Source organism: Neovison vison, chromosome 5 (genome assembly GCF_020171115.1).
Source record: "Neovison vison isolate M4711 chromosome 5, ASM_NN_V1, whole genome shotgun sequence".
NCBI classification, from domain to species: domain Eukaryota; kingdom Metazoa; phylum Chordata; class Mammalia; order Carnivora; family Mustelidae; genus Neogale; species Neogale vison.
In genome coordinates, this window is record NC_058095.1 from 83,453,419 (window position 1) to 83,466,564 (window position 13,146).

Here is a 13,146-nt window from a genome sequence, read left to right on the forward strand (position 1 = left end):
ATTAGCTTCACTAAGGACAAATACTAGTTAAGGTCAGAACATTTACTATGCCAGTGACTTAAACAGTGTACTCATTGGAATGATACTGTGAGCTTATTAAAAGAAAATGACTCGGCTCCACTCCCGCTCCCAATATATCTGAGTTAGGGTTCTGAGGTAGAGAGCAAGCATTCGTATTTTTCAGTGGTGTTAGATGAACAAAAGAATCTATATTTTTTCATTGTTTCCCATGTGGTTCTGATGGGCAGCCAGGTTTGGAAACTCATGTAATATAATATACCTGTTTATTGAAAACCAAAAGGAAAAAGTCAGTCCTGGCATTATTTGGATTTTTCATCATTAATTATTCTGTCACTGTATTTTTGTTAGCTCATTTGTATGGGGTTAAAATTATTTTTAGCCTTTATGTGGTTAAATATAAAGCACATAAGAATTACGAACCAATAACATCAGCTCAGTGATTTATCACAAAGCAAACATTCATGTAACCCCTATCTAGATTAATAACATTTAAAGAATAGAACACAGTCAGCACCTTAGAAGTTCTGCTGTGCCCATCTCAAACACTGCCCCTCCCATTCTGATGGGTGATGGATATCTTGACTTAAATAGTAATCACTTCCTAGCTTTTCTACAGACTTTAACCACCTAACCAGTCATCCCTTTAGTTTTGCATTTTTTTGAACATCATATAGGTGGACTTGTGCTATGCATATTGTTTCATGTGTGGTGTCTTTTACTCTGTGTGGCAGTTGTCAGTGTTGTTGCATGTAGCTCTGGTTTGTTCATCTTCATTGCTGTGTAGTGGTGCATCTGTACAATGGATATTACTCTTGACCATGAGAAATTGAGATAGAGAAGTTTATTACTCACAGGTCCTAGAGGAAGTACAAGTGGAGGCACCACACAGGGAAGTCAAGATAGGGTACAGGCAGAAAGAAAGGCTGTAGCTGGGGTACATGCCATATTAGGGTCCATGGGTAGAATGTTTTGGGCTCATGGGATAAGGCCAGATTGGTCAATTCAAACCAAAAAGAGGGAGCTTTGGTAAGCTCCATGAGAATCTTATGTAGGAGGTAGACAAGGAGAAGGCCCTGGGAGATGGGGAAGACTCTTGATCACAAGGCTTTTGTGGAAGACATATCAAGAACTTAGATTTGCTTGGGCTCTGCAGACTGCTGTCTGGGACATGCATTTGCATCAGGGGCTAGTGTCAGTTTTTGGTCCCTGCTTAGCCACATGGCCAGACAAGATGGACAGTGGGACAGCAGTACCATGCAGTAGCTTAGTGAAAGTCTGGACATTGCTTTTCAGATGTTTTCTCCTAGTCTGTGTCTTGTCTTCCATTTCTCTTGACCTACTGGGAAATTAATTGGTATTTCATTCAAATCTATAGATCAGGCTGGAGAGCATCTTTAAAATGTTTACTTTTCAAATTTGTAAGTACAATACATTTCTCCACTTAGGTCTCTGTAATTTCTTTCAAATACTTTTTAGCTTTGTGGGGTTTTTCTTTTTTTTTTCAGATTTTATTTATTTATTTGACAGACAAAGATCACAAGTAGGCAGAGAGGCAGGCAGAGAGAGAGGGGGAAAGCAAGCTCCCCGCCAAGCAGAGAGCCCAATGTAGGGCTTGGTCCCAGGAACCTGGGATCCTGACCTGAGCCAAAGGCAGAGGCTTTAATCTACTGAGCCACCCAGGCACCCACAAATACTTTCTTTAGTTTTAAGTCTAGAGAGCTGCATGTCTTTTGTTATACTTATTCCTACGTATTTGATTCTTGATGGTATAGGGCATAGTTTTAAAATTTCATTTTCTACTTGTGCTTTTCTAGTATGTAGATATATAGTTGATTATAGATATTGATCTTTATCCATTGACCTTAATACATTTACTTACTAAATGTATTAAATGCAGATAGTCATCTCTAGATGTTTTTGGGTTATCTATCTATATGAACTTTTGCTATCCATAGATAATGACAGTTTATTTCTTTTTGCCCAATCTTTATGCTTCTTTTTGTTTTTTTCCTTCATTGCACTGGCTTTGATACCAGTTCTGTGCTGAATTGAAGTGGTGATAAAATAGGCATTTTTGTTTTGTTCCTGATCTCACAGGGTAAAGCTTTCCACAACTTGCCATTAAGTATGATGCTTGCTATAGGACTCTTATACGTACTCTTTATCATATGAAGGAATGTTTCCTTTTCTTTCTGGTTAGCTAAGAGTTTTTATGAAAATCTATCTATCAAAAAATCGTAAGATCGATTTTTGAATGTTAAATCATCTGAATGAACTCTACTTGATTGTGATGTATTATCCTTTTAAAATATCACTGGATTTGATTTGGTGATCTTTAGCTGAGGATTTTTGCATCCACATTAGTGAGAAAGATGAAGTTTGTAATTTTAAGAATTTATTATTTGAGAGAGAGAGAGAGTGAGCAAGTCCCAGTGGGGGGACAGTGGAAGAGGGAAAGAGACTCTCAAGCTGATTCCCCACTGAGCCCAACACGAGGCTCAATCCTATCACCCCAATATCATGACCTGAGCTGAAATCAAGAGCTGGATACTCAACTGACGGAGCCACCCAGATGCCCCTGAAATTTGTAATTTAAAAAAACAATGTCTTTGATTTTGTTACAGGGGTAAACTGTCTTTACGCCACAAGTTCAGATATTTCCCCCCGCCAGAGGAGGGGATTGGCTTTTTTTTTTTTTAAACAATTGGACGAATTCACTAGTAAAGCCATCTGCATTTGAAGTTTTCTATATAAGAAGAATTTTATTAAACAGATCCTATCTTTTTAATAAATAAAAGACTTCAATTTTATTCTCATGTCACTTTTGATAAGATGTATTTTATCCTTATTGATTTTTGTTTGCTTATTCTTTTTTTCATAATTTTTAATTTTTTTATTAACATATATTATTAGCCCCAGGGGTACAGGTCAGTGAATCGCCAGGTTTACACACTTCATAGCACTTACCTTCCCCAATGTCCATAATCCCACCACCCTCTCCTTACCTCCCTCCGCCCGGCAACCCTCAGTTTGTTTTGTGAGATTAAGAGTCTCTAATGGTTTGTCTCCCTCCCGATACCATCTTGTTTCTTTTATTCTTTTCCTACCCCCTAAACCCCCACATTGCCTCTCAACTTCCTCATATCAGGGAGATCATAAGATAATTGTCTTTCTCCGATTGACTTTTTTCGCTCAGCCTAATACCCTCTAGTTCCATCCACGTCGTCACAAATGGCAAGATTTCATTTCTTTTGATGGCTGTATAGTATTCCATTGTATATATATACCACATCTTTATCCATTCATCTGTTGATGGACATCTAGGTTCTTTCCTTTGTATATATATACACCACATCTTCTTTATCCATTCATCTGTTGATGGACATCTAGGTTCTTTCCATAATCTGGCTATTGTGGACAGTGCTGCTATAAACATTCAGGTGCACATGCCCCTTCGGATCACTACATTTGTATCCTTAGGGTAAATACCCAGTAGTTTGTTTGCTTATTCTTTTAGCTATTGAGAGAGTTGTGTTAAAAGTTATTTTTTTTACTGGGGCACCTGGGTGGCTCAGTTGGGCGACTGCCTTCAGCTCAGGTCATGATACCGGGGTACTGGGATCAAGCCCTGCATCAGGCTTCTGGATCAGTGGGGAGCCTGCTTCTCCCTCTCCTACTCTCCTGCTTGTGTTCTGTCTCTCTCTCTATCAAATAAATAAATAAAATCTTTTTTAAAAAAAAGTTTTTTTTTACTGTAGTTACAGATTTCTTTATTTCTTCAGATGTATTAACTTTTGTTTTATATTATTTTGAAGTTATGTTATTAGGTGTATGAAGATTTAGAATGGGTTATATCCTTGGTGGATTAATAAGCCCTTTTTAATTAAGCGGTGTCCTTTATTACTTCTAATAATGTTTCTTGCCTTTAAGTTTGCATTTTTTGTTTTCTTTTGGCTACTGGTATTTCTTTTTTTCACTTTACTTTTGACAATTCTATATTCCTAATTTAAGGTGTGTCTCTTTTAAGTAATAAAAAGTTAAGATTCAAACTGAGTGGCAAATATTTCTGGAATACCTTTCCGCAGTGTGGTTTAGAGTCTCTACCCCTGCATTCTTGTATTCCTTTATTATAGTTCTTATACAGAACTAAATTTACTGGTCTGCTTCACCTGCAAGGGCATGAACCATATTTTGTTTACGCTTTTAGTCCCTGAACCAAATATAATGTCTGACATCTAGTAGACATGCAACAAATGTTTGCTGAATGCAGTGATGTATCAGTAGTTTCAAGATCATTCACTTGGAGCCCTTGCAGTCTTAGTAGGCTACTTTATTGGGGTGGATTTGGGAACAGAGAGTCATTCAGAGGGGTACTGTGCAGGCAGGGCTTCACGTTCTCTATCCCCACTGCAAGCAGAGAGGCTCTTTCATAAGTCAAGGATAAAATAGAAGATTCTACCTGAAGAAAGGGATCTTCTGCTATAATGTTTTTAAATTATTTGTCCAAGCTAGGAGTATCTGAGTGGCTCAGTCAGTTAAATGTCCAACTCTTGATTTCAGCTCAGGTCATGATCTTAGGGTAGTGAGCTTAGGGGTAGTGAGATTGAGCCCCATATTGGGCTCCACGATCAGTGGGGAGTCTGCTTGAGATTCTCTTTCTCCTTCTGCCTTGCCTCACCATATTCATGCTCTCTCTCTCTCTCTCTCTTTCAAATAAATAAATAAATCTTAAAAAAAAAAATTCTTGTCCAGGCCATTGGATTTGAAATATTTTTGAACGAGACCTTGGTAAGAAATTTATTTTACATTGTTTACTGAAATACGTTGCATGAAACAGTCCTTGTCCTTATTATGTATGAAGCCCTTTGATATTTTATATGTTCTGTTTTTTTTTAAATAAGGGTCATGGTCAACTAAACTGATTTCAGTTGACTTCAATTTGAAGAATAGGCTTGGTGTCAATAAAAATTGGGCTCAAATTTTTACTTGACAGTTTTCTAGATGTGTGATCTTAGATCTTCCATATTTGTATCTCTAAACAGAGACCATGCCTATCTTTCAGGGTTGTTGTGAGGATTAAATGTGATAATGCTTATAAAGGAATCTGTGCAGTGTCTGATATATAGTTAAAAACAAATGTTCTGTGTGCTTTGGGGAACAGATCTATGGTAGTCTGTTCAAGTTGGACATAAAACTTAAACATATTCTACAAGTTCTATAGAATTTTTTTCACCATCAGAACATTTAAGATGAAAAAATAAATAGAAATACTTTTAACCTGTTACAAATTGAAATTGTTTTAGTAGTTAATTAAAAAATGAGACTATACATATCAACCCAATTTTATTCAAAATACCATAAATAATTAGAAGTGACAATAAACCAAAGTTAATTTAGATAAGATTAGTGTACAAACTAAACAATTCAGCAACTTACTCCCTGCTTCGCAACAAATCTGGTGCTTAGCCTTAGATAGCACAAGGGACCCTTAGACATTATTTTGAAAAGTCAGAAGGAACTCACCAACAACATAAATATGCCAAAACAAAATAAAATAACTTTTTTTATGCTTTCCATTATAGGTGTGTTGAAGTTGTGAAAGCTTCTCAGTATGTAGAGTTAGCAAATGATCTGGAAATAAACAAAGCAATTACATACTTGAGACAAAAGGACTTTAATCAAGTAAGTTTTTAAAAGTTGTAGATGAAGTTTTATATGTTCACTGGTGAAAGCAATAATCTTGTGGAGCTGTTTCTAGATTATTGTTATCTGTGATTATTCCAAAGTTGAGTAATATTTTTACTTGTCTTAACATCATTTCCAAAAATATAATATCACTTTAATTTTTATGTGTTTGTCTTGTTTGTCCCCATGTAAATACTGTTCATTTAAAGCATAGGTCCTAAATTACTAAACCATATTCTAGTTCAGAGATCAACTTTCCCCTAGAGGTTTTCTTTTTTTTTTTTTTCCATGTATTATTTATCTTTATTGGGAGAAGAAAATATTAAACACAAGAGAGTAGGTTCCCTCATCCTTTTTTTTTTTTTTTTCTCTCCCCTAGAGGTTTTCAAACTGTTTCCTAAAGCTTTAAGGTTTTTTAGAATCAGGGAATGCCAGGAGCCCAACTAGTAGCCTGATGCTTCCATTTGCTTTGCTCACCAGAGTAGCTTTCTTGGTACCTGTTTTGTTTATTTGGTTTACTTACTAACATTGCATTGGGCATAAAAGGGTCCCATTGCTAAACACAGTTTCATAATGCTCTAGGAGCTCTTGCTGGTACCACTGCTACCTTGCTACCTTAGGTCAAGATGGAATGGGTACTCTACCTTCAGTGGTCTCTCTCAAATGAGACCTGGTTGTGACAAGGCCTAGAAGAGTAGACAGCTTTAAAAAGGAAGGATGGGGGTGACAATAACTGAAGAGAAGGAACAAAATGAAACCCGATATCCTGGTTCATAAAACCAATGATTAGTGTCAAATGTGTCTATAACTAGAAAACTCAGCTCCTCCCAAGTTTAGACCCAGAGAGGTAGGGCCAGAGGAAGCCACAGTATCTTTACTGCATCCTGTCCCAAGCCTGTGTTTCAGTTTTTCTTCCTACGTAAGGTCTTCCTTTTGTCTAGGAGACAACAGAATGACTAACTTCTTTCTAGAGAAGTGGGGAGATAAACGCCAGGGCTCATGCAATCATTATATGATTAATATAATGCAGTCCCATAGACTGGTTCCATTGTATATATGCATTTAGTATACTTAAACTTTTTTTGGCATTTGTAAAGCACCAAAAAGACTTTCAAAGTACCTTTATGTCTCTTGTGTCATTCGATCATCACACTCGCGGTCATTAGAAATGCCAGTGATGGGGCGCCTGGGTGGCTCAGTGGATTAGGCCGCTGCCTTCAGCTCGGGTCATGATCCCAGGGTCCTGGGATCAAGCCCCGCATCGGGCTCTCTGCTCTGTGGGAAGCCTGCTTCCTCCTCTCTCTCTGCCTGCCTCTCGCCAACTTCTGATCTCTGTCTGTCAAATAAGTAAATAAAATAAATCTTAAAAAAAAAAAAAAAAGAAAAAGAAATGCCAGTGATGATTGGGGTGCCTGGGTGCTTCAGTCGGTTAAGTGGCTACCTTCAGGTCAGGTCATGATCCCAGCGTCCTGGATCAAGTGCCACATCAGGCTCCCTGCTCAGCTGAGAGCCTGCTTCTCTCCCCCTCGCTCTGTCTGCCACTCTGCCTACTTGTGCTCTCTCTCCGTCAAATAAATTAATTAATTTTTTAAAAATGCAGCGATAACTCTCTATAAGTGTTGTAACACTTTTCCAGTGAAAGTGAAGTCACAAAAATTGGTCTTTATTATCTTGCCAATGTCATCTCTGCACCAAAAAAATAATTTTTTATGTGTGTGAAAAGTACTGTTACAGGTGACAAAGTAGACAAAACCGTATTTGCCAGTTTTCTCTTGATACTTTATTTTAAATGGTCTTTTTGAAAGATTTAAGTGTATTACTTCTGTTTTAAAATTGTCTATTAAAGGAGAAACTCTAATTTCTTTATGTTAAATTTCATTTAGAATTTCATTTTAGAATTCACTTAACGCAAATCATATTGTTTGCCACTTACCTAGCTATTCTCCTTTGAAATACCTTATGCCCCATTTGCATTTTCAAGATTTTAATTAGTTTACGTATGTTTTAAAAATGTAATCTCTGCTTTCTTTTCAACATTGCTGCTTTGACTTTGTGTTTCTTTTATTTGTATATTGTAAGTATGATGAGGTGGGTATGATACAACCTTAGTTGAAAGGAACCTTGTTAGATTAAAATGGATTGAGTTGACATAACTCATAATGATAATTTGATGAGGACTACTTTATTTACAATTCAAAATAAAAGAGAAAAATGTATGCCTTCTTATATGAGGTTATAATTATATAGTTAAGTAAAGATGCTGAAATCTCAGAGTATGGTTCTTTGTGATGATAGTGCTGTTTTGTACTCACCTTTGTAAAAGAGAAGGAATCCACCAAAAAGCCGAAGGTAGATGAAATGAAGTAGTTTGTCATAAAGGCCAGTGATAATGTATGGACAGATGCAATGGAATACAGAAACCAGTAGGTAGATGGCATCATTCAGAAAAGAAACCCAAAATGGAGATATATCTATTTTCCTAACCATTTGGGGGCGGGGGGACATAACGCAAACTATCAATGTTTATTTTCATTATTTGTTTTGCTCTTCAGAACTAAATTTAATTTTACTAGGTGTACTTTTATCAGTTTCACTTGTAAATGAATTGATGTATAATATTTTCTTTTTAAAAACAGATATATTGGCTATGCCTTTATTGACATGTAAAGAACGGTTATGAAAACAACCAATTTCAAAGCTAGATATCTTGGGAATGTTCCCTTTATTAGAATAATTTTATAGCTTTTTTTAGAGTGATTTAGAGTTTAGAAATTTAAAATACGAAATATCTTTTTATTCTCTCATATTTTTTAATGAATGTTGTAAAGTGTGGGGCACTTGGGTGTCTCAGTCAGTTGAGTAGCCATTTGGTTTTGGCTTAGGTCATGATCTTGGTCTAAGCACTCAGCGTGGAGTCCGCTTGAGGATTTTTTTCTGTCTCCTCCCTCTGCCCCTCTCCCCACTCATACATTCATGTGCTTGCACACGCTCTCTCTCTCCCTCTCTCTCTCTCTCACAAATAAATAAATAAGTCTTTAAATGAATGTTGTAAAGTTCAAAATACTTATGTTATCTCTTTTAAATAGTGGTTTAAGATTACGTTGCTTTTTATATGTATTGTTTGAATTCGTTAGTAACCTTTTGAGAGGAGAATAATTTGTTGTTATATGTAGTCTTAATGTCTTGTTACTAATGAGCCACAAGGTAACAAGATGAAAATTTAAAAATCTAAGACATTTTCTTGACTAATATGAATAGTTATTTCTAAAAGGAATGATGTAAACAACTTTCTAGCATACTGGTTTTTTTTTTTTAACTGTTGTTGGTTTGCTTTTGATAACCTGCTTTATGGATATCATAAGTATCAGAAAACAGTTTTTTTCCTCTGCACTTTACTTCAGAGAACTTAATAGATGTGTGAGTTAAATCTGTTCATATGCCTTCTATTTTAAATCAACACATTATATTTATTTTGACACACTCTAAAGGTAAAGATTAAAACATGTCAATTCTTATTCAAAGTGAAATACAGCTTATAAAACCTAGAGATTCAAAATAGCAGTAACTTTTACATTAATAACCATGGAGGTTGTGTAAAGAGTCAATGAGATAACTTCTACAGGATGTACAGTGTAAACAGCAGTAATTTCTGAGGTGCATCTTAGGAACTTCTTGGCAATTCTGTCAAAGATCCTTCCAAGAAAGTAAGTGAGAATCTCAGAAGTGAGCTTATGGTATTGGGGTCTTTTTTCTTCCAGGGTTTACTTTGAAGAATTGTAAACTACTAGTCTAGAAACTTTCAGTGGTTTTCCTTAAAATAATCAAAAAACCTTGAAAAGAATAATTACCTATATTATAACCAATATATGTAGAATCTAGTATTTTAAAATCTTTTATCCTTAACAAAATTGAATCAGTACACTTAATGGTACTTCATATGAGCTCAAACACTTGCATGACACAGATTTGTCAGATATTTTCAATATTAGGTGGCTCTTGACCATCATAAAAACTAAAGTAGGATTTTTGGTTGGACTCAACTCTCCCTAAGAACAGAAGGTGCCAAGAAGCCAAGCATTTTCTATTCAGTAAATGTATTTTGAAGGAGGGAAGGAAAACTCATTGCCTTCCTCCACTTTTTTTTCCTGTTATTTCTCAGGCATTTCTAGGTTGAGTATTCACTCACCTTTCATGTTAAGTGTTGACCATTCCAAATATCCTGTTTGGTTAGGATTGTCTCCGACTGGCCAAATGGTTAAAAATGCACTTTCATTCTCATGGCTTGAGAATATAATTATATTTAGATCTACTTAAGATTATTTTTTTGTAATACTTCCAGAATTAGTTTCTGTCATCAGTTTTGGAAAATTATCAACCAATAGTCTTTCTTCCCTTTTTGGAACTCCAGTTACATTGCTATTAGACCTTTTCACTGGGTTCCTATATGTCTTTTATGTTCTTTCCTGACACCTTTTCTTAGTGTCTGGTTTTGGTTTGCTTATTTAGTCTGAACATTTTCTAGGATCTTGACATTCAGATTCTGGTATGAAATTCTCATCTTATAATCTGTTTTCTTAAACATATTAATCTACTTCCTTTGTGTCCTAACCTGGCCTTATACTCTAGATACATTGATCTTTACCCCAACCTTAAGACTAGATAGTGTCATATTACAATGGTAGTAACTTCCAGATATTTCATTTCTAGGCTGTAGAGACCTTAAAAATGTTTGAAAAAAAGGACAGTAGAGTGAAAAGTGCAGCTGCAACCAACCTCTCATTTCTTTATTACTTGGTAAGTTTTGTTTTTTTTATACTAAGAGTTGATAATGTGGTATTTTTATGTTGCTGAATTTCTGCCTGAAGAGCATGCCTAGAGAGGCTCCAAAGAAGATTAGTGGAGAATGTTAGTAGGATTGGGTGTCTAGAGGGTCTGGTCATGACAAGTTCTGGGCCAGGGGCCTTATCTATGGACATGAGTAAGAGGATCATCTCAGAAATAGAAGGGAGGGAGAAAAATTATGGTGCTAAGCATTACTCAGAATTATAGAATGTAGATCTGGGAGATGAACTAGAGTTTTTTTTTTGTTGTTTTGTTTGTTTTGTTTAGATAGAAAGGTAGGTGGGAGGGGCAGAGAGAGAAGGAGAGAGAGAATCTTGAGCAGGCTCCCCACCCAGTTTGAAATCCAACACAGGGACTGATGTCATGACACTGAAGTCATGGCTGAGCCAAAAATCAAGAGTCTGACACCTAACTGACTAAGCCACCCAGGCACTCCCTATATCAACACCATGTTAGTAGTAAAGAAAATGATGTTTCAGGTTAAATGATTTATGTAAGATGTAGTGTCACCATAAGAAGCGCACTTTGAGCATCTGCTGGATCCCAGTCTTGCGGAATACCAAAAGCCTAGAAGCTCACTAAAAGGGCACTTTCTTAATTTGGAACAAAGGAAGCATGGAGGGGGCGCCTGGTTGGCTCAGTGGGTTAAAGCCTCTGCCTTCGACTCAGATCATGATCCCAGGGTCCTGGGATTGAGCCCCACATCTGGCTCTGCTTAGCAGGGAGTCTGCTTCCCTCCTCCTCCCCCCACCGTCTGCCTCTCTGCCTACTTATAATCTCTGTCTGTCAAATAAACAAATGAAATCTTAAAAAAAAAAAAAAAAGCTTGCAGGTAGCCTAGGAGGGAAGAGGGAAGTTTGGTTGAAAGTAGAGAATAATTAATTAATATAGGTGATGAGTGCTTCAGAAATTCAGTGGAGAGACACCTGAGTGGCTCAGTTGGTTGAGCATCTGCATTCAGCTCAGGTCATGACCCCAGGGTTTTGGGATTAAGCCCTGCATCCAGCTCCTTGCTCAGCGGGGAGCCTGCTTCTCCCTCTGCCTGCCACTCCCCCAGCTTGTGCTTGCTCTCGCTCGCTCTCTGTCACATAAGTAAAATCTTTAAAAAAAAAAAAAAAAGAAAGAAAATTCTGTGGAGGCAAATAACATTTTGGGAGACAAAAGGAATGAACAAAATCACAGAGGCAGGAAAGCTGGGAGGGAATGTATGCATAAGGATCACTATATTTAGTTAAACTACATTTCTAGTCCCTCTTTGAACTTCTGATATTTGCCCCACTGACAGTTACTGCTGTGTTGAACTACTGTTACAGTGGAAAGATGTTATTTCTTGCATGTGTTGTGATGCAAAGGAGCTCAAAACCACTGGTGAACAATGCTTCCAGTATCTTAAGTCTGGCAGGAGAGTGGTGCCAGGTGCAGGAGTAGAGGAGGCTGCAGATTAGGGGGAGAGGTGCTGAGTTTGTTTTTAAATATATTTTTTAAAATGTTTGTATCAGTGGTGATATATTTAAATAGAAATGTCCAGGAACACATGGAACTAATCTCAGATGGGAAGTTAGGGTTATATAAAATTTGATGATCATCTCTGATGAGGTTAAAGCGTGGATAATAGATGCTATGGGCTGATTGTGTCCCCTCCCCTAACCAAATTTCTATATTGAAGCCCAGGCCCCCAATGTGACTGTATTTGGAGATAAGGACTTTGAGAGATAATTAGGGTTGGATGAACTCAGGAGATGGATGAAGTTATGAGAGTCCCCTGATGGGATTAGGACCATTACTAGAAAAGGAGGAACCAGAGCCTACTCTCTACCATGTGAGGACACAGCAGGGAAGCCATCTGCAAACCAGGAAATGGTTTTGACCAAACCCACATTTGCTGGCACCTTGATCTTGGATCTCTCAGCCTCCAGAACTGTGAGAAATAAATGTTGCTCTTTAAGCCAGTCTGTAATTTTTGCTATAGCAGCCTGAACTAAGACAATAGAAAGTATTTCCAGGTGTGAGAGTGTAGTGCAGAACTGAGAACTAACTTTGGGATTCACATACATTAAAGACACAAAAATAAGACTCAGATCAAGAAGAACAGAAGAGAACTACAGTATGATGTCTGAAGTAAAGGAAGGCACCAAGAGGAAGTATATAATACTGAAATCAGAGAGGTAGCACACAAGAATGAAGGGTCAGAAAAGGCCACTTTTGCTGGTGAGACAGCAAACTCATGAGTTGGGTATGAGCTTTCATAAAGTTTACTGGACAAATCTCTTTGGATCAGCACCTCAGAGAGGATTGGAAGCAGCAGTGAGGGAAGAAGGAAGTTGGGCTGTGACGTAGTCACCACAGGCCTTAGCCAACCCTGCTGGACCCTCTGAATTGGGATGGCTAGGGGTGGGCCTTTGTACCTCTGCATCAACCAGTCATTGGATACAGCCTGCTCACCAGGAAGGGGTTGTGACTTTGGGCAAGGTTCCTCTTTCTCTTTGGGCTAGAGTGATTCACAGAGAGGGCTGACAGCTGAGGCTGATGGCCAGCAACATTCCCAGCACTTCTGAAGGACAAGTATGGGGGTCTGAAACACAGTCTCCATTATAGCCA

At 37.4% G+C, this 13,146-nt stretch overlaps 1 protein-coding gene across 4 annotated transcripts in view; it reads left to right on the forward strand.

Moving 5' to 3' along the window:
• Positions 1–13,146, forward strand: part of IFT88 (intraflagellar transport 88) — a 155,175-nt gene that overhangs the window by 62,520 nt on the left and 79,509 nt on the right. For all 4 annotated transcript variants that reach the window (XM_044249390.1, XM_044249391.1, XM_044249392.1 and 1 more), the window contains 2 exons: positions 5,604–5,703; positions 10,414–10,500. In XM_044249390.1, coding sequence (XP_044105325.1) covers positions 5,604–5,703; positions 10,414–10,500 — 187 coding nt within the window. The remainder of the gene's footprint in view (positions 1–5,603; positions 5,704–10,413; positions 10,501–13,146) is intronic.